General features: G+C 37.7%; 1 protein-coding gene across 1 annotated transcript in view; it reads right to left on the bottom strand.

The window, feature by feature from the left end:
* CDKL2 (cyclin dependent kinase like 2) overlaps positions 1-20,929 on the bottom strand; it is a 208,853-nt gene that overhangs the window by 49,733 nt on the left and 138,191 nt on the right. The window contains exons 9-10 of the mRNA XM_053703308.1: positions 14,553-14,854; positions 10,763-10,856 (exon numbers count right to left, since the gene is read on the bottom strand). Of these exons, the coding sequence (XP_053559283.1) occupies positions 10,763-10,856; positions 14,553-14,854 (396 nt within the window). The remainder of the gene's footprint in view (positions 1-10,762; positions 10,857-14,552; positions 14,855-20,929) is intronic.

Raw genomic sequence — 20,929 nt, 5'->3', positions numbered from 1 at the left:
GCAATACCCTGTTCTCTGATTACAGAGAGAAGGACACTGAGAACCTTTGAAAAGATCCTTGGAGCTGTTGCTAGGCCAAACGGAAGGGCAACAAACTGGTAATGCTTGTCTAGAAAAGAGAATCTCAGGAACTGATAGTGATCTGGATGAATTGGAATATGAAGATATGCATCCTGTAAGTCTATTGTAGACATATAATGCCCTTGCTGAACAAAAGGAAGAATAGTCCTTATAGTCACCATTTTGAATGTTGGTATCCTTACATAACGATTCAATATTTTTAGATCCAGAACTGGTCTGAGGGAATTCTCCTTCTTTGGTACAATGAATAGATTTGAGTAAAACCCCAGACCCCGTTCCAGAACTGGAACTGGCACAATTACCCCAGCCAACTCTAGGTCTGAAACACATTTCAGAAATGCCTGAGCCTTCACTGGGTTTACTGGAATGTGTGAGAGAAATAATCTTCTCACAGGCGGCCTTACCTTGAAACCTATTCTGTACCCTTGTGAAACAATGTTCTGAATCCAAAGACTGTGAATCGAATTGATCCAAATATCTTTGAAAAATCATAACCTGCCCCCTACCAGCTGTGCTGGAATGAGGGCCGCACCTTCATGTGGATTTGGGAGCTGGTTTTGACTTTCTAAAAGGCTTGGATTTATTTCAGACTGGAGAAGGTTTCCAAACGGAAACCGTTCCTTTAGGGGAAGGGTCAGGCTTCTGTTCCTTATTCTGACGAAAGGAACGAAAACGATTAGCAGCCCTATATTTGCCTTTAGATTTTTTGTCCTGAGGCAAAAAGGTTCCTTTCCCCCCCAGTAACAGTTGAAATTATAGAATCCAACTGTGAACCAAATAATTTATTACCTTGGAAAGAAAGAGAAAGCAAAGTTGACTTAGAAGTCATATCTGCATTCCAAGATTTAAGCCATAAAGCTCTTCTAGCTAAAATAGCTAAAGGCATATACCTGATATCAATTCTAATGATATCAAAAATGGCATAACAAATAAAGTTATTAGCATGTTGAAGAAGTTTAACAATGCAATAACATTATGGTCTGACACTTGTTGTGCTAAAGCCTCCAACCAGAAAGTGGAAGCTGCAGCAACATCAGCCAAAGAAATAGCAGGTCTAAGAAGATTACCTGAACATAAATAAGCTCTCCTTAGAAAGGATTCAAGCTTTCTATCTAAAGGATCCTTAAAGGAAGTACTATCTGCTGTAGGAATAGTAGTACGTTTAGCAAGAGTAGAGATAGCCCCATCAACTTTAGGGATTTTGTCCCGAAATTCTAATCTATCAGATGGCACAGGGTACAATTTCTTAAACCTTGGAGAAGGAGTAAATGAAGTACCCAGACTATTCCATTCCCTAGAAATTACTTCTGAAATAGCATCAGGAACTGGAAAAACTTCTGGAATAACTACATGAGGTTTAAAAACTGAATTTAAACGCTTAGTAGATTTAGTATCAAGAGGACTAGACTCCTCCATATCTAATGCAATCAACACTTCTTTAAGTAAAGAACGAATAAACTCCATCTTAAATAAATATGAAGATTTATCAGTGTCAATATCTGAAGCAGAATCTTCTGAACCAGATAGATCCTCATCAGAAACAGATAAGTCAGAATGATGGCGGTCACTTAAAAATTCATCTGAAATATGAGAAGTTTTAAAAGACCTTTTACGTTTACTGGAAGGAGGAATAACAGACAGAGCCTTCCTAATAGAATTAGAAACAAATTCTTTAACATTAACAGGGACATCCTGAACATTAGATGTTGAAGGAAAAACAACAGGTAAAGGATTATTACTAATGGAGACACTATCTGCGTTAGAAAGTTTATGACAACTAACACAAACTACAGCCGGAGGAACAGTTACCAAAAGTTTACAACAAATGCACTTAACTTTGGTAGAACCAGCATCAGGCAGCGTCTTTCCAGAAGTAGATTCTGATCCAGGGTCAGGTTGTGACATCTTGCAATATGTAATAGAAAAAACAACATATAAAGCAAAATTATCAAATTCCTTAAATAACAGTTTCAGGAATGGGAAAAGATGCAAAATAAACAAGCCTCTAGCAACCAGAAGCAATGAAAAAGTGAGACTTAAAGGGCTACTGTAAGTAAATATTTTCTATGCCTGTTACTAACTAACTACCTCAAATACGCTTTTTATCAATAGCATTTCATTAACATATCTCTACCGTATATCAGAAATCTTGTCTGCAAATTTAATTGTTTTCCAAACCCACTCCGTGGGTATCCTTTGCTCTGTACCAATCCGTTTACAATACCTAGGTTTCAAAATGGCGCTTTAAACACAATTTCATTGGTTTAAATATTTTGAACACACAGTGCTGAAAATAGTGGGCAGGATAACGTGACATCATCGGGGAATAAAATATATAACTTTTATAATGTTATGAAACTTAGTTTTGGAGAAAATATAGGTCAGTAGGTTTTAATTAATGTTTATTAACTTTAATATGTTAGTTGTTTGGCTTAAAAATTATAACAGAAAGTAATCCTTTAAATAATGTGAAAAAAGGTGGAGACCAGAATGACGCCCACATTTTTTGGCGCCAAGTATGACGCCCACATTATTGGCGCCAAATACAACGCCCATATTTTTAGGCGCCAAGTATGACGCCACATCCTCTGACGTAAAAAGCGACGCCCACATTTTTTGGCGCAAAAAACGTCTGTAATACACATATGTCAAAAAATGACGCAACCACAAACAAACTTCCGGCGTCAACTATGGCGCCGGAAATGACAGAATTTTGCGCCAAAAACGTTTTCGCCAAGAATGACGCAATAAATTGAAGCATTTTCTGCCCCCGCGAGCCTAACAGCCCGCAGGGAAAAAAAGTCAATTGAAAATTTTTAAGGTAAGAAAAAAATTATTTATTCATATGCATTATCCCAAATAATGAAACTGACAGTCTGAATGAAGGAATACTGATTATCCTGAATCATGGCAAATATAAGTTTAAACACATATATTTAGAACTTTACATATAAAGTGCCCAACCATAGCTTAGAGTGTCATAAATAAAATAAGACTTACTTACCCTAAGACACTCATCTACATATAGTAGATAGCCAAATGGTATATAAGAGTATATCGTCGATCTGAAAAGGGAGGTAGGAGAAGAAATCTCTACGACCGATAACAGAGAACCTATGAAATAGATCCCCTAGAGGAAGACCATTGTATTCAAATAGGCAATACTCTCTTCACATCCCTCTGACATTCACTGCACTCTGAGAGGAAAACCGGGCTTCAGCCTGCTGCGAAGCGCATATCAACGTAGAATCTAGCACAAACTAACTTCACCACCTCCATGTTAGGCCAAGTTTGTAAAACTGAATTGTGGGTGTGGTGAGGGTGTATTTATAGGCATTTTGAGGTTTGGGAAACTTTGCCCCTCCTGGTAGGAATGTATATCCCATATGTCACTAGCTCATGGACTCTTGCTAATTACATGAAAGAAATATAATTTTATTCTAACTAAATAAATTATTTCTTATTAAAAAAATTAATCCTATTTAAAACTAAATACTTACCTGTAAAATAAACCCTAATATAGCTACAATATAAATAATAATTACATTGTAGCTATTTTAGGATTTATATTTATTTTACAGGCAACTTTGTATTTATTTTAACTAGGTACAATAGCTATTAAATAATTATTTACTATTTAATAGCTACCTAGTTAAAATAATTACAAAATTACCTGTAAAATAAATCCTAACCTAAGTTACAATTAAACCTAACACTACACTATCAATAAATTAATTAACTAAACTACCTACAATTAAATCAACTAAACTAAATTACAAAAATAAAACAAACACTAAATTACAAAAAATAAAAAAAAGATTACAAGAATTTTAAACTAATTACACCTACTCTAAGCCCCCTAAAAAAATAACAAAGCCCCCCAAATAAAAAAATGCCCTACCCTATTCTAAAATAAAAAGTTAACAGCTCTATTACCTTACCAGCCCTTAAAAGGGCTTTTTGCGGGGCATGCCAAAGAAATCAGCTCTTTTGCCTGTAAAAAAAACATACAATACCCCCCCCCTACATTACAACCCACCACCCACATACTCCTAATCTAACCCACCCAAACCCCCCTTAAAAAACCTAACACTAAGCCCCTGAAGATCTTTCTACCTTGTCTTCACCCAGCCTGGTACCATCCGATCTGTCCAGAAGAGGGTCCGAAGTCTTCATCCTATCCGGCCAGAAGAGGTCCTCCAGAGGGTCCGAAGTCTTCATCCTATCCGGCCGGAAGAGGTCCTCCAGAGGGTCGGAAGTCTTCATCCAGGCGGCATCTTCTATCTTCTTCCATCCGGAGCGGAGCGGGTCCATCTTGAAGCAGCTGGCACGGATCCATCCTCTTCTAACGATGTCCTAACAGCGAATGAAGGTTCCTTTAAATGACGTCATCCAAGATGGCGTCCCTCAAATTCCGATTGGCTCATAGGATTCTATCAGCCAATCGGAATTAAGGTAAGAAAAATCTGATTGGCTGATTGAATCAGCCAATCAGATTCAAGTTCAATCGGATTGGCTGATCCAATCAGCCAATCAGATTGAGCTTGCATTCTATTGGCTGATCGAAACAGCCAATAGAATACGAGCTCAATCTGATTGGCTTGATTCCTACCTTAATTCTGATTGGCTGATAGAATCCTATCAGCCAATCGGAATTCGAGGGATGCCATCTTGGATGACGTCATTTAAAGGAACCTTCAATCGCTGTTAGGACCTCGTTAGAAGAGGATGAATCCGCGCCGGCTGCTTCAAGATGGACCCGCTCCGCTCCGGATGGAAGAAGATAGAAGATGCCGCCTGGATGAAGATTTCCGACCCTCTGGAGGACCTCTTCCGGCCGGATAGGATGAAGACTTCGGACCCTCTTCTGGACGGATCGGATGGTACCCGGCTGGGTGAAGACAAGGTAGGAAGATCTTCAGGGGCTTAGTGTTAGGTTTTTTAAGGGGGGTTTGGGTGGGTTAGATTAGGGGTATGTGGGTGGTGGGTTGTAATGTTGGGGGGGTATTGTATGTTTTTTTTACAGGCAAAAGAGCTGATTTCTTTGGGGCATGCCCCGCAAAAAGCCCTTTTAAGGGCTGGTAAGGTAATAGAGCTGTTAACTTTTTATTTTAGAATAGGGTAGGGCATTTTTTTTATTTTGGGGAGCTTTGTTATTTTTTTTAGGGGGCTTAGAGTAGGTGTAATTAGTTTAAAATTCTTGTAATCTTTTTTCATTTTTTGTAATTTAGTGTTTGTTTGTTTTTTGTAATTTAGTTTAGTTGATTTAATTGTAGGTAATTGTAGGTAGTTTAGTTAATTAATTTATTGATAGTGCAGTGTTAGGTTTAATTGTAACTTAGGTTAGGATTTATTTTACAGGTAATTTTGTAATTATTTTAACTAGGTAGCTATTAAATAGTAAATAACTATTTAATAGCTATTGTACCTGGTTAAAATAAATACAAAGTTGCCTGTAAAATAAATATAAATCCTAAAATAGCTACAATGTAATTATTATTTATATTGTAGCTATATTAGGGTTTATTTTACAGGTAAGTATTTAGCTTTAAATAGGATTAATTTTTTTAATAAGATTTAATTTATTTCGTTAGAATAAAATGATATTTAACTTAGGGGGGTGTTAGGGTTACGGTTAGACTTAGCTTTAGGGGTTAATACATTTATTAGAGTAGCGGCGAGGTCCGGTCTGCAGATTAGGGGTTAATACTTGAAGTTAGGTGTCGCAGATGTTAGGGAGGGCAGATTAGGGGTTAATAAAACTTATTATAGGGTTTGCAAGGCGGGAGTGAGGCGGTTTAGGGGTTAATACATTTATTATAGTGGCGGCGAGGTCCGGTCGGCAGATTAGAGGTTAATAAGTGTAGGTAAAGTAGCAGCGACATTGGGGGGGGGCAGATAACATAAATATTATGTAGGTGTCGGCGATGTTAGGGGCAGCATATTAGGGGTACATAGGGATAATGTAGGTGGCGGCGGTGTCCGGTCAGCAGATTAGGGGTTAAAAAATTTTATTAGAGTGGCGGCGATGTGGAGGGGGGCCTCGGTTTAGGGGTACATAGGTAGTTTATGGGTGTTAGTGTACTTTAGAGCACAGTAGTTAAGAGCTTTATAATCCGGCGAAAGCTCTTAACTCCTGACTTTTTTCTGCGGCTGGAGTCTTGTCGGTAGAGGGTCTACCGCTCACTTCAGCCAAGACTCTAAATACCAGCGTTAGGAAGATCCCATTGAAAAGATAGGATACGCAATTGGCGTAAGGGGATCTGCGGTATGGAAAAGTCGTGGCTGGAAAGTGAATGTTAGACCCTTTCCTGCCTGACTCTAAATACCAGCGGGCGGTTAGGGCCCCTTAACGCTGGTTTTGATGGCTAACGCAGAACTCTAAATCTAGGCGAGTGTTAGTCAGGTAAAAGTGCATTTAATAGAAAAGTATATATACAATATGTATAAGGTAAGAGGTATAGCTGAATTGTGTTTTATTATTTTTCATTATTTTGAAATTGCATTTAAATGGCTGTTGGATTTTGTGTGATCTCAGAACTAAGCTGCCATCTCATTGTGTTAATTAATAATTTCATGACAATTTTACAACTTCCATTCTGTGTTACAAACACACCAGAATTTCTAGCTGTCTTTCAAGCTTATCATAATTCATGTCTTGGGCTGCTGTGTTAAAAATCCCCCACCAGTTTCACAAATTTGCCTATAAATGTTTTAAATATTTAAAATTTGCTGCAAATTCATTAAAAAGTCAGGAAATTTTAAAGCAAACTTTCACTAAACTGGAAGAAACTCTATTTACAGATGTCCAAGAACTTCAACAAAGGTAAGATTAAGGAGCTTCTTTAAAAGTCAAGTTTTTTTTAGGGTTTTTTAGTAACTTAGGAAGAGTTGTGTGTCTGGGGATATTTGCAGACGGACATGAACTGTTATATCATTACTTAAATTATTTACCCCTGACATTAAAGGGACAGGCTAGTCCAAAATAAACTTTTATCATTCAGATAGAGAATGTAATTTTAAACAATTTTCCAATTTACTTTTATCACCAGTTTTGCTTTGTTCTCTTTGTATTCATAGTTGAAAGCTAAACCTAGGAGGTTCATACGCAAATTTCTAAGCCCTTGAAGGCCGACTCTTCTCTCAGGGCATTTTTTTTTTTTTTTTTTTTTAATATTTTTTTTTTTATTGAAGTCGTAGTCAAATACAACATATACAAAGTATGCCCGAAAGATTTACAAATAGATGTATACATAGTACCATGAGCAGAGTAATATATTCACATATTTCAAGCGTAGTTATCAAATGCAGGCTGTCCAATAAGGAGACTTCAGTTTTATCATAGAGTATATTAACAGTAACAGAAGCAAAAATGAACCTCTCCCAGCTAAATAAAAGAAAAATTAAGGTATCTACTCATATAAGAATAGGGCTAGGGGGAGGGATAGCTCTAAAGTTTTATGGGGAAGGGGGATGCAGCGGGCAAGAGCCGCTCAATATAAAATAGGAGGGGGGAGGGGGGGGGCGGAGCCAGATAGTATGTGAATTTGGTAAATGTACTAAGGGTTTAGAGCTTGTAAGTACTTTATTAAACAGATTTATAACGATATTATTTAGAAACATCTAAGTAGTGTATTTTTCGTCTGGAAACGAACAAGCTAAGCTCTCTATCACCATGTATACTATTAAGTATTATATATATGTCTAAGATCAAGCTCATTAATTCAAATATTATGCTGAGCCATGCCTTCCCAGTGAACACGGCCCAGCAGTGTCTACAATATCCAAGAGTGAGATTATAAATCATGCTGTTGCAGGTAGAGGAAAAGACACATGACATAACCCTGGTGTATAACAGCATGAAATTTTAAATTTAAAGTTACTGGTATATTTTAAGGTTGAAATATAGGATATTTTTAAGAATAAGTAGACCAATTCTGAATCAGTAAATATTGAGCTATGTCCAAAAATTGACTAAGTTAAATATTACCTATAATCACAACTAAGGGCTTAATTAGTCTTATAGGAACATATTATATAGGTGTCCTTTATGCTGAGACAGGGGGACAGAGCTTTGTTGTAAACATATATCTTTAGTTTCTATAAATATGCAAAACTAACACACACAACCATTAAATAAAACTATACTATAATATAGCAGCTGCATGACACTTCTGAGCCTTCTATACCTTAATAGTTGCAGCAGAGTAAATAATACCTTCAGCCAGCCAGACATAGGATAATAGAGCAGGGATCAGTAATGCTCAGTTCATCAAATATGAAAATACTTGTGTAGAGCTTATAAGTTAACAGTGACTAGCTAATATTATAAGCATTACAAACACTTCAAATAAGGGGTAATATGAGAACAAAGTTAAATTAAGACCATGTGGATATAATAAAACACCACATCAGACATGTTAATCATATCGCATTAATGAGGGTAAATTTTGCTAGGTAACATGACTCCCAGCAAAATACCAATACACCACTCATTCTTCTAAAAAACTAACTCAGTCTAGGAAACCAAGGGATCGTAGAGTACAACAAGAAATTAAAATCCTAAACATGTTAGAACTAATATCTCAAAAGGGACATATGAGAAATAGCATCAACTGTGCAACTAAAAACCATGAGACTGATGGAGAATGTGATAAACATGAGTCAATAACCAAGAACTAAACATGTTGTTTAAGATAAAGTTGCTTTCATTAAGGTGTCATAATATAGTTATCTTAAAGGAACTGTCCAGCTAATTTGCTAAGGTTCCAGGGTTTTAAAATAAAGCTGTGCTTGCAGGGCCAGCAAGGAAAGAAGAGTCCCCTGTAATATAGGGCATTATCACACTGAAAAGTAAAATTTAACAGCATACAGTATGACAAATTAGGGCTTTGCATATAAACCTCTAGTAAAGCCATCAATCAGGAAAAACTGCAGCATTTAGTAAGTATGTCTTTGAACTTTTGTTTGGCAATATAAAAGTGCATCTGCTAACAAATTGTAGGGTATATGGTTGCATAAAATATCCAATGAGTCTATGATGTAAACGCACAACTAATAACCATACCAGCCTGTTCCACAAAATTTTAGGTGCAGAGTATTGCCCAGCATACAGTTCCACATGTTGCTCGTTGTAGTGGCCGCGGGTATGTCTCTGAACACTTGTATCTTACCGCCTGGATCAAATGTGTCTTCCATCTGACCATAAGAGGTTGTAAAGGACATTAGCCAGGTGCACGACCACCAACTCAGCCCTTCCATCTCCAAGAGAAGGTCAATGCGTCCGCCCAGTCCCCCAGCTGTACCCGAATGTGCATAGTTTGACGGGAATGGCTTCCAGTAGATTGTAGTCGATAGCGATATAGATTGTGCTGCTACGTGTCCCTGAAACTTCCCTGGTGCTGCTGAAGCATTTTCAGTGTGCGCGGAAGATTGCACCGTGTCATCGAAGCATAAATTTGCTCCGGAAGCCTTAGGTAACTCATGTTCCCCCTGTTCCACTTGTTTGCTCCGTCTGGCTTCTAATGGGTCATAGGCAAGGTAAGGGTCAGTTGGTGGGAGAAAGGGTGGACCTTCATTAGTTTGAAGAGCGGTCGAACATGCCTTATAGTGCTGGTCTAGGCGGGTGGACATATCCAGTAGGAGAGAAATGACTAGCCTCAGGGTGTCTGGCTGGCATACTGTGTCATCGGAACCCTCCATGTTGCTACAGCAGGCTGCGTGTCTTATGATTTTATGTAGCTTAGCTGTGTGGATCACTATTGTTCAGATGCCATCCGCTCTCATAGTAGTGATAATGGGTCCTGTGTCCGCGCTAAGTATATAGCAGAAAGTCAAATCTCCACGCTGAAATTAGATCCTTGATGCTTGCGGCTGAATTCTGTGCCCATGCGGCAGCTTTAGTATAGATATCTCTGGCTAAAGTTCGTCTTTCTGGCCACCAAGACTGATGTAGAACTCGGCTTATGATATAGGTTACAATGAGAACTAGTTGGAGTGTCAAAGTTATAAATATAATTACCAAAAAGTCTCCAAAAATAAAGTTTAATGCCGGAGCCCTCACAGCATGCGTCTAATCAGCTTAGTAGTCAGCTCCGCCCCCCCCTCTCAGGGCATTTTTAACAGTTTTTCACCACTAGAGGGTTTTAGTTCATGTGTGACATATAGATAACACTGTGCTCACACACGTGGAGATCCAGTGAGCCAGCTCTGGTTGGCTAAAATGGATGTCTGTCAAAAGAGCTGAAATAGGGGGGCAGTTTGCAGAGGCTTAGATACAAGATAATCACAGAGGGAAAAAGTAAATTAATATAACCGTGTTGATTATGCAAAACTGGGGAATGGGTAATAAAGGGATTATCTATCTTTTTAAACAATAACAATTCTGGTGTAGACTGTCCCTTTAATATTTTACATTGTTGTGCTAACAATGTGACTGCCAGGTGAAACAAATGATGCTGCATTATTGCCTTTTATGAAGCAGACCATGCAGGAACTTCATTGGCTATAAGTAAGACAAACACACACTAATGCTCAGAAATATGTTCTGCCTAGGGGACTAGATGTCTAAATCCAGCCAAGTAATTCTAAGGAGATCTAATGTCTACATATAATAATACTTCAAAACTATATTCCTAAAAAATAGAATTAACTATCAGTGATTGATTCCATAGGACCTCACCAAACTTGTACGGTTTTGATTGTAATGGCTTCCTGGAGAATGTTTGCTTGGTTTTCTGAAAGGGCTTACATACATTTTTCCTTTCTCTTCTCCTCTGTAACATAAAAAGATATTGGGGAGAAAAACATTTGAGAAATAAAAGTATATGGCCTTGATTACAAGATGAATACTAAAAATGCAAGTGCTATGGTGCATTAATACTACTGGCAAACAGTCCCTAAAGCTTCCATGCTGCGAGCATTTTTTTTTTTTTTTGCTTCTATTATGAGCCAATGGTTAATGTTTCTGATGCAAGTGTTAGTTTTGTGCTGCTGCAGTCAGAATGCCCAGATGTTGAAAGCCTTAACTTACCTGTGCACTGTGTGTAACTTTATATTTTTGATTCAGCTTATTTGTGTGAGGCAAAATATGAACATTTTCTCTTAGAGATGGTTCATCTCTCTTTTTTTAGGTATAAAATGTATGTTCCTAAAGCATTCAGCATGTTTGTAGTTATTAGTTTGCCCTGAATTTCAGAACTTGTCATGTGAGTCAGATGTACTTTACTGTAGATGTTTTGGTGCTTGCTGGACTATGCAGGTCAAGAAAATAAAGGGTGTAGATGGGGAGAAGTTGGATTTCTTGTGTGAGTGGTCTAGGTGGTATTGTGTGTGAGGGCTATGCGGTCTTGTGTGAGGGCTATGCGGTCTTGTGTGAGGGGGCTAGGTGGTCTTGTGTGAGTAGGCTAGGTGGTCTTGTGTGAGGGGGCTAGGTGGTCTTGTGCGAGTAGGCTAGGTGGACTTGTGTGAGAAGGCTAGGTGGTCTTGTGTGAGGGGGCTAGGTGGTCTTGTGTGAGGGGGCTAGGTGGTCTTGTGTGAGGGGGCTAGGTGGTCTTGTGTGAGTGGGTTAGGTGGTCTTGTGTGAGAAGGCTAGGTGGTCTTGTGTGAGGGGGCTAGGTGGTATTGTGTGAGGGGGCTAGGTGGTCTTGTGTGAGTTGGCTAGGTTTTATTGTGTGAGGGGGCTAGGTGGTCTTGTGTGAGTAGGCTAGGTGGTATTGTGTGAGGGGGCTAGGTGGTCTTGTGTAAGTAGGCTAGGTGGTCTTGTGTGAGGGGGCTAGATGGTCTTGTGTGAGTAGGCTAGGTGGTCTTGTGTGAGTAGGCTAGGTGGTCTTGTGCGAGGGGGCTAGGTGGTCTTGTGTGAGTAGGCTAGGTGGTCTTGTGTGGTCTGGAGGGGGTCAGGAATGTATGAGTGTCCTAACTGCCTGTATTTGACTTTACATTACATTTCTGGGAGGTGATGGTTGACTTTTGTAAATATTGTAATGTTGGCCTACATTCACCAATCATGCCGATATGAAAGAGAATTATAAAACTATATCACAATAGGGTTAAAATTTAAAATACACAAAATTGTTCCATAGATTTGTGGCAAGATTAGCTGTGTAATGTGTTCTATAGTAAGTAAATGCTTTGTTAGCAAAATTATAATATTGTCCATGCCCATTTTATGATATGATATAATATGATGTAAACAGGCTTAAGACCCCCTTGGTGAATGTTACCAAACAGACAACTGATTATATCTCCTGTGGATTCATCCATGTGAATAAATGCAGTGGGAAGAATAGCCTGGTTTTCTTTACTTCTGAACATTGCAAGAAACCACATTACAAAAACTAAAAGGATGTAATTGAAAAAACTTCTTTAAATCCCAATGCATTCTTTTAGTTCCAGTTTTCATGCACATTTAAAGGGACAGTAAACTCAAAATGAAACTTAAATTTACTGGATAGCACATTTAATTTTAAACAACTTTTCAATTTACTTCTGTAATCAATTTTGCTTAGTTCTCTTGGTATTGTTTGTTAAAGAGTAATCCCAAGGCAAGCTCAGGAGCGTGCATGTGTCTCTAGACATCTGGCAGCAGAGTTTGCAACATTGTTTATAGCAATGTTATACATAGTGGCAAATACTGGTGCCATAGACTGTTAAAGACACATGGATGTTACTAAGCTTCTATCAGCCTACCTATACAGGGAGTGCAGAATTATTAGGCAAATGAGTATTTTGACCACATCATCCTCTTTATGCATGTTGTCTTACTCCAAGCTGTATAGGCTCGAAAGCCTACTACCAATTAAGCATATTAGGTGATGTGCATCTCTGTAATGAGAAGGGGTGTGGTCTAATGACATCAACACCCTATATCAGGTGTGCATAATTATTAGGCAACTTCCTTTCCTTTGGCAAAATGGGTCAAAAGAAGGACTTGACAGGCTCAGAAAAGTCAAAAATAGTGAGATATCTTGCAGAGGGATGCAGCACTCTTAAAATTGCAAAGCTTCTGAAGCGTGATCATCGAACAATCAAGCGTTTCATTCAAAATAGTCAACAGGGTCGCAAGAAGCGTGTGGAAAAACCAAGGTGCAAAATAACTGCCCATGAACTGAGAAAAGTCAAGCGTGCAGCTGCCAAGATGCCACTTGCCACCAGTTTGGCCATATTTCAGAGCTGCAACATCACTGGAGTGCCCAAAAGCACAAGGTGTGCAATACTCAGAGACATGGCCAAGGTAAGAAAGGCTGAAAGACGACCACCACTGAACAAGACACACAAGCTGAAACGTCAAGACTGGGCCAAGAAATATCTCAAGACTGATTTTTCTAAGGTTTTATGGACTGATGAAATGAGAGTGAGTCTTGATGGGCCAGATGGATGGGCCCGTGGCTGGATTGGTAAAGGGCAGAGAGCTCCAGTCAGACTCAGACGCCAGCAAGGTGGAGGTGGAGTACTGGTTTGGGCTGGTATCATCAAAGATGAGCTTGTGGGGCCTTTTCGGGTTGAGGATGGAGTCAAGCTCAACTCCCAGTCCTACTGCCAGTTTCTGGAAGACACCTTCTTCAAGCAGTGGTACAGGAAGAAGTCTGCATCCTTCAAGAAAAACATGATTTTCATGCAGGACAATGCTCCATCACACGCGTCCAAGTACTCCACAGCGTGGCTGGCAAGAAAGGGTATAAAAGAAGAAAATCTAATGACATGGCCTCCTTGTTCACCTGATCTGAACCCCATTGAGAACCTGTGGTCCATCATCAAATGTGAGATTTACAAGGAGGGAAAACAGTACACCTCTCTGAACAGTGTCTGGGAGGCTGTGGTTGCTGCTGCACGCAATGTTGATGGTGAACAGATCAAAACACTGACACAATCCATGGATGGCAGGCTTTTGAGTGTCCTTGCAAAGAAAGGTGGCTATATTGGTCACTGATTTGTTTTTGTTTTGTTTTTGAATGTCAGAAATGTATATTTGTGAATGTTGAGATGTTATATTGGTTTCACTGGTAAAAATAAATAATTGAAATGGGTATATATTTGTTTTTTGTTAAGTTGCCTAATAATTATGCACAGTAATAGTCACCTGCACACACAGATATCCCCCTAAAAAAGCTAAAACTAAAAACAAACTAAAAACTACTTCCAAAAATATTCAGCTTTGATATTAATGAGTTTTTTGGGTTCATTGAGATCATGGTTGTTGTTCAATAATAAAATTAATCCTCAAAAATACAACTTGCCTAATAATTCTGCACTCCCTGTATTTACTGTTAACAATGGATGTAAAAGAAACAAAGCAAGTGTGATAATAAAAGTAAATTGCAAAGTTGTTTAAAATCACATGCTCTATTTGCATCATGAAAGTTTAATTTTGACCTTATTGTCCCTTTAAGAACTAAGAAGAAAAAAGCATAAAGAGAAAAAAAAAAAAAAAAAGAGTACAGCAAAACATGATACACTAAATATTTTCTGGGTACCTTAAAGTAATGTGTCCTGAGCCGCATACACCAGTAGTGTTGGATGTCACATGAGGAGATATGGCAGTAAGGCTGTAATTCATTGATGATATGATGCCACCATGGTTCCTATGATGTTCCAGAATGTTGTTGGATTCTTTTAATGTCATATGAGGGATTGTCCTATTCTGAAGTGAAGCAGCGTTGTATAAATTGCTGGTAACAGAATATCCATCACCTTTATCTGCTTTCTCATAGTCATTTTTCAATACTTTTATTTTTAAAACTTTAGGTTCCTTTGCTTTGGAATCAGTATTATAATCCTGGAAATTAAATAAAATTATTATAAGTAAAATTAAAGAATCTTTACCACTTGAGGAATTTTTGTTTATAAAGCTAAGTAGATTTTCCATATCATAGCCCATGTCCTTACATAACACTCAGCAATGAAGGATGTCCATTTAAAGGGACAGTCTAGTCCAAAATAAACTTTAATAATTCAGAAAGAGAATGTAATTTTAAATAATTTTCCAATTTACTTTTATCACCAATTTTGCTTTGTTCTCTTGGTATTCTTAGTTGAAAGCTAAACCCAGGAGGTTCATATGCTAATTTCTAAGCCTTTGAAGGCCGCCTCTTCTCTCAGGGCATTTTGACAGTTTTTCACCACTAGAGGGTGTTAGTTCATGTGTGTCATATAGATAACACTGTGCTCATGCACGTGGAGTTCAGGTGAGCCAGCTCTGATTAGCTAAAATAGATGTCTGTCAGAAGAACTGAAATAAGGGGGCAGTTTGCAGAGGCTTAGATACAAGGTAATCACAGAGGTAAAAAGTGTATTTATATAACAGTGTTGGTTGTGCAAAAATAGGGAATGGGTAATAAAGGGATTATCTATATTTTTCAACAATAAAAATTCTGGTGTAGACTGTCCCTTTAAGTAAGGGAAGGCAAAAGACCCAAAGCCTAAAACTCCATCTTTTCATACCAGTATGAGATTCTCTCCCCCCCCCCCAACACACACACACTCTTTAATTACCTGCTGTCTTTTTCTAACAAAAGGAGAATATGCTTGTGGAATGTTACAAAGAAACATGAGTCAAAATATGGACATCTCTGAATGATTTAATTGTTGGTTATCTTGACTCACCCTAGTAGAATTCACCAGCAAAGATTTACCAAACAGTAATAAAATCTAAAGGGTGAGCAGGTAACAAGTCAATAATAATGCTGAAAAAGTAAAAAACAAATATTCTGACTCAAATACATCAAGAAAAACTTTCCCTTGGTAATTTGAAACATCCCATAAAAACGAAAACACTAGCAAACTGCAAGAAATCTAAAGGTTGTGTAAAGTATCTTCCAACCTCCACCCACATTATTAAACTAAAATGTAACAAATAATAAAATGAAATTATACAGGGAATGAGTCAATAGGCAAACTACATTCAACATTCCAGCTACAGAGAACAAAGACCATTTTATGCTAAAGTGGGAAACTGAACTCAATGTCACCTGGGATCAGGCAGATTGGAGTTAACATAATAAAAAGATGAAGCTATGAATAATAACGTACGCAGAGCAGGGCTAGCAGTGGACCGGACCCACTCAAACTCATAATAGCACTATTGATCATTTGCGATAACCTTTTCTCCAATTACCTAAGGGAAGATTGTTTATGAGTATCAACACTTGACATCAATATGTTTACTGTTTGTTTTTTGCTTCTTAAACATGTGATAGATAGATAACCAATCTATCATAACTATAGAGAACCTACGAGAGAATGCAATTCATAATTGACTACAGAGAACGTACAATTGACAATTTGTAAATCCTTCTTTATACATTGATTACCTGTGAATATCTTTTCTGTTTGTTTGTTTGTTTGTTTGTGAAAATACAGAAAATCTCAATAAAAATTATATAAAAAAAAAGAAATAGAAAATAGGAAGGGGGCACATTTCAGTGCCTCTAATGAAAAAAATAAATGAACACACGTTTTACATTTTCACAGTTCAGAAAAGTGTTACGAACATTTATTAAAGTACCAAATAGAACAGCACATCAAGAATAGTCTAGGAACAAAAAAAAAGTCTAAATGTGCGTCAATGTACAGGTCACTAATCAAAAGAGCATTAGATATGAAAGTCTAAAAGCTCATCTATGTGGCATTATGGGAAAAAACTGTATTAGGAACTGCTTATATTTTGTAGGTATTTAAAGGGACCATGTACTGCAAAATTGGTTTTCCCTTTATGTGTCTCCAGTGACTTGTTATACCAACTGCAGAATATAACATGTCAGGGTACCTGTGAAGTAACATTAAATAAACTACAGATATACCACATGATTTGATTTTTCATTTTAGCTAATATCTAATTTAACATGAATTGGTCTCACTATGACCCCTGCCCCACCTCACTGCTGCTTAAGACAAGTGAGAACAAAGGGAAAATATTTGGTTCAATTAGTGAAGGCAGTTTATTTCAAAGAGATTTTTATTACATGGCTCTCTTTCAAGTTTGATTTCCTTATCTTTCCTCTATGTAATAAAAGGTTCCAGAAAAAGAAAAAAAGGGTCCATTATCCAATTCCTTCAAATATAAAAAATTACTTTATTAGGGGTCATTTTAAAAATAGAGGTAAGGAGTAAAATCCAAACATACAGAGCCAGTGCAAAGTCTGACCGGTTTCGGTCGAAAGACTGTAATCATAGACATAATTAAAAACAGCTGTTCATACCTTAAGAAGGAAACAGAGCATTCTTATTGGTTAAAACATAAACAAATCAATGGCTGAGTATTAACAAAACAATGGGAGAGGACACACGTAGGTTAACTATTCATATGCTGGAGGAGTGGAAAATAACATAATGGGGTTCAAGGTTAGCTAGTATAAATTGATAGAATGGAGCAAATGGTTAAAGCATCATATACACAAAGATGAAATGAAGGAAAAACATATATCAAAAGTGTCAAACAAATTATACTCTGTCAAAGATAAACATAGACACATATGAAAAAGGTTACATATCCCTTCAGCTGTGCATACACCAAATCACTCATTAAGGTATGAACAGCTGTTTTAAATTATTCAACAAACAAAAGGGGTTAAACCATCCCTCAGTGTACCCATAAGATGTGAGCATAGAGCAGTTGGTAATATATGTATTTGCTTAGTATACTTCCAGTTAGAAATGAACATTCACAACGTAAAGTCTTCAAAAGACACCTTTTTAGGCACTTACGTTTTCTGTTGTTGTGTATAAGTGATCACCGGAAGCCTCGACTCCTCAACGTCCTGTTACTCCAGCCGCTCCCCACTGGGCTCACTCCCAGCGTCTCACCTGTTCCATAGACGGATTGCTGCCTCAAAAGCGGCTATTCGCCAATACTGTGCCGCATCCAAATTACCACCACTGCATGAGCCCTATGGGTATCCTTGGTGAATAAAACGATACTTTATTCCAATCTTCAGGTAAAACATACAAACAAACCACTGGCAAGTGTAACCGCCATATTTAAAATTCAAAGAGCTACAACCTCAGCCCTACTGACGTCACTGGCGCGTTTCAGGATTGCCCCGTAATCATAGTTAACATCCAGGTGCCGAGGAGATCTTTTTAAAGAAGTCGTTACAGGTGAATGCTCAATGATGTTTCTACAACAATTTGGATTGGCTACTAAACATGACGTTTACTTTTATACACAAATATATTAAAAATTGTGTATTAAATAGCTTCACTGGCATAACTAGATTAACAGACTTATTTCCTTAAGAAACTAATACCAAGGTAAATCAAACTTCAGAAATAAATGTTTGTAAAAATACACTTGTTCATAAATAAAAGCACATTATGTCTGTCCCTCATGTATGAATACATAACCCCAAACAAATATATAAATACATATAAATATAACAATGGGCCCTATACAGAGGGATGGACATGTTACAGTATAACCACAATGTTTGTCAATTGGCTGTCTAAAGTGCCGCTATCAGGCTTAAAATGGTTATCATTACTTTATTCTATTTTAGACTATTTTAGAAGTCCATCTGTACTCTGGGTTAAACAGCCTCATAAATCACAGAGGAAAATGAGTTGACCAATTAAAGAAATGTACCACGGGCCATCTTACAGAGGAACAGACACTATTTAGACCAATATTTAAACAAACATTGCAGCTAAAGGTGTAACATTGTAATAATAATAATGTAACAAATGAAGTGTGAATAAACATTACATTTTGATTTACTTGTTAGAGCAGGGGTGTCAAACTCATTTTAGTCGCGGGCCATTTTCCATACAAGTACAACTCACGTGGGCCGCACACTACCTACATATCTTGTCATTGCTAAACAGTGCAGTGGCATTTGCTATAACTGTATACATTTCAAAAGATTGTGTTCTGTAACTCCTAATTAACTTACTCTGGCTTGAGGAAATGTGCTCTAATGCTTTTAAGAAGGTGAGACACACGCTCCACGTGCGACCCACTGTTTATAATAGTGATAGACATACCTGTTGTACATAATATAAAATAAATACATAGAAATATATATAAAGTATGTGATTTTTGTTAAAGAGAAAATGATGGAAAGGAATGGACAGAAATGATGTGGGAAATCAGTGCTACCATAGTAATGAACTGCATGTGTTAAAGAAATCATTATGCACTTATCTGTCTTTTTCTTTTTAATAACGTATGTTTTAATGTATGTGCATCCCTAACAGTAAGCGCACTCGCTCTTTAAGTAATAAGCATATTATAATTAATATTTTTCATGGAGGTGGCGTGGGCCGCACAAAAGTAGGTTGAGGGCCGCATGAGGCCCGCGGGCCGCAAGTTTGACACCCCTGTGTTAGAGGGTTTGTACTATTATTCATAAAGAGATACTTATCCTGTCCTTACTCATAGAAATAAATGGACTGTTCACCCCTATGTGAAAAAAATACAAAAATACAATGAATTTACGGCCGTGATAGTACCGGGGGCAGAAAAATATAGCATATAGCAGAAACACTATGAAATCTTTCATTGCTATTAGGCAACAGAAACTCTTCTGAGGTTTTCATAGATCTTATGGCATCAAAAATAATACCTTAAGTGTAAATAATTATTTACATTTAATAAAATTGCCCCAGCTTGATTTATTTATATATTTGTTGGATTATATATATATATATATATATATACAAGAGATAGTAAGTGACTAGGAGTGGAGACATAGACCGCCTAGACAATTACACCCTATTCCCAATGGTTAATCAAATCAAAGGTGGAATTAAACCCTTTGGGAATTCTGGTTTTCTCTCAGTTTTTGTGTTAACAGAACACATTCTTTCTTGTAGGTATCATAATTCGTGCAATTGCGTTTAATCCTTACAAACTGTCCCTTTGCTATCGCAAAAGGGACATGGGCTGGATGGTTACTCTGAGCATGTAGCAGCGTGTTTTTAGAAATAGGTTTCCTATATAGCTCACTTTCAACAGGCTTGTTATTTTTCCCTATCAGGGATTAACTATTTGGATGTAACCCTGATAGGGAACAATAACAAGCCTGTTTAAACGTCATGTTTAGTAGCCAATCCAAATTGTTGTAGAAACATCATTGAGCATTCACCTGTAACGACTTCTTTAAAAAGATCTCCTTGGCACATGGATGTTAACTATGATTACGGGGCAATCCTGAAATGCGTCAGTGACGTCAGTAGGGCCGAGGTTGTAGCTCTTTGAATTTTAAATATGGAGGTTACACTTGCCAGTGGTTTGTGTGTATGTTTAACCTGAAGATTGGAATAAAGTATCGTTTTATCACACTACATTGGAGCCAGACTGGGTGCTTTTTTTTTAATTTTTCTAAGCCTCTATTCACCAAGGATACCCATAGGGCTCATGCAGTGGACACCCAGACTGGGTGCTTTTTTTTTTGTTTTAAATTATGTCTATGATTACGGTCTTTCGACCGAAACCGTTCAGACTTTGTACTGACTCTGTATGTTTGGATTTTACTCCTTACCTCTATTTTTAAAATGACCCCTAATAAAGTAATTTTTTATATTTGAAGGAATTGGATAATGGACTCTTTTTACTCTTTTTCTGGATGCTTCATTTTTGCGGATTTACAGGGGTCCGCTTAATTAAAGGAGTTTTTTCATTTATCCTTTCCTTGCTAATCAGCTTTAGCACTTCCACCAATAGTATACGCAAGTTACTGTGGCACCAACCGCAAGTCTCTGCGACATCATCTGGTCTTTACTTCCGGTTACCTGGTTTCACAGCGCGCAAGATGAACGGCGTCTAATAAAGAGCTGCTTTTGGACGCTGCCACGGATAAGCTGTGCTTTGCTACTGCCGGGACCGATAGGACCGCTGCTTCCAGACATCGCTTTG

The sequence above is a fragment of the Bombina bombina genome, chromosome 2 (genome assembly GCF_027579735.1).
Source record: "Bombina bombina isolate aBomBom1 chromosome 2, aBomBom1.pri, whole genome shotgun sequence".
Lineage (NCBI taxonomy): Eukaryota > Metazoa > Chordata > Amphibia > Anura > Bombinatoridae > Bombina > Bombina bombina.
The sequence above is the reverse complement of the archived record's forward strand: the minus strand, read 5'-3'. Positions and strand labels throughout refer to the sequence as shown.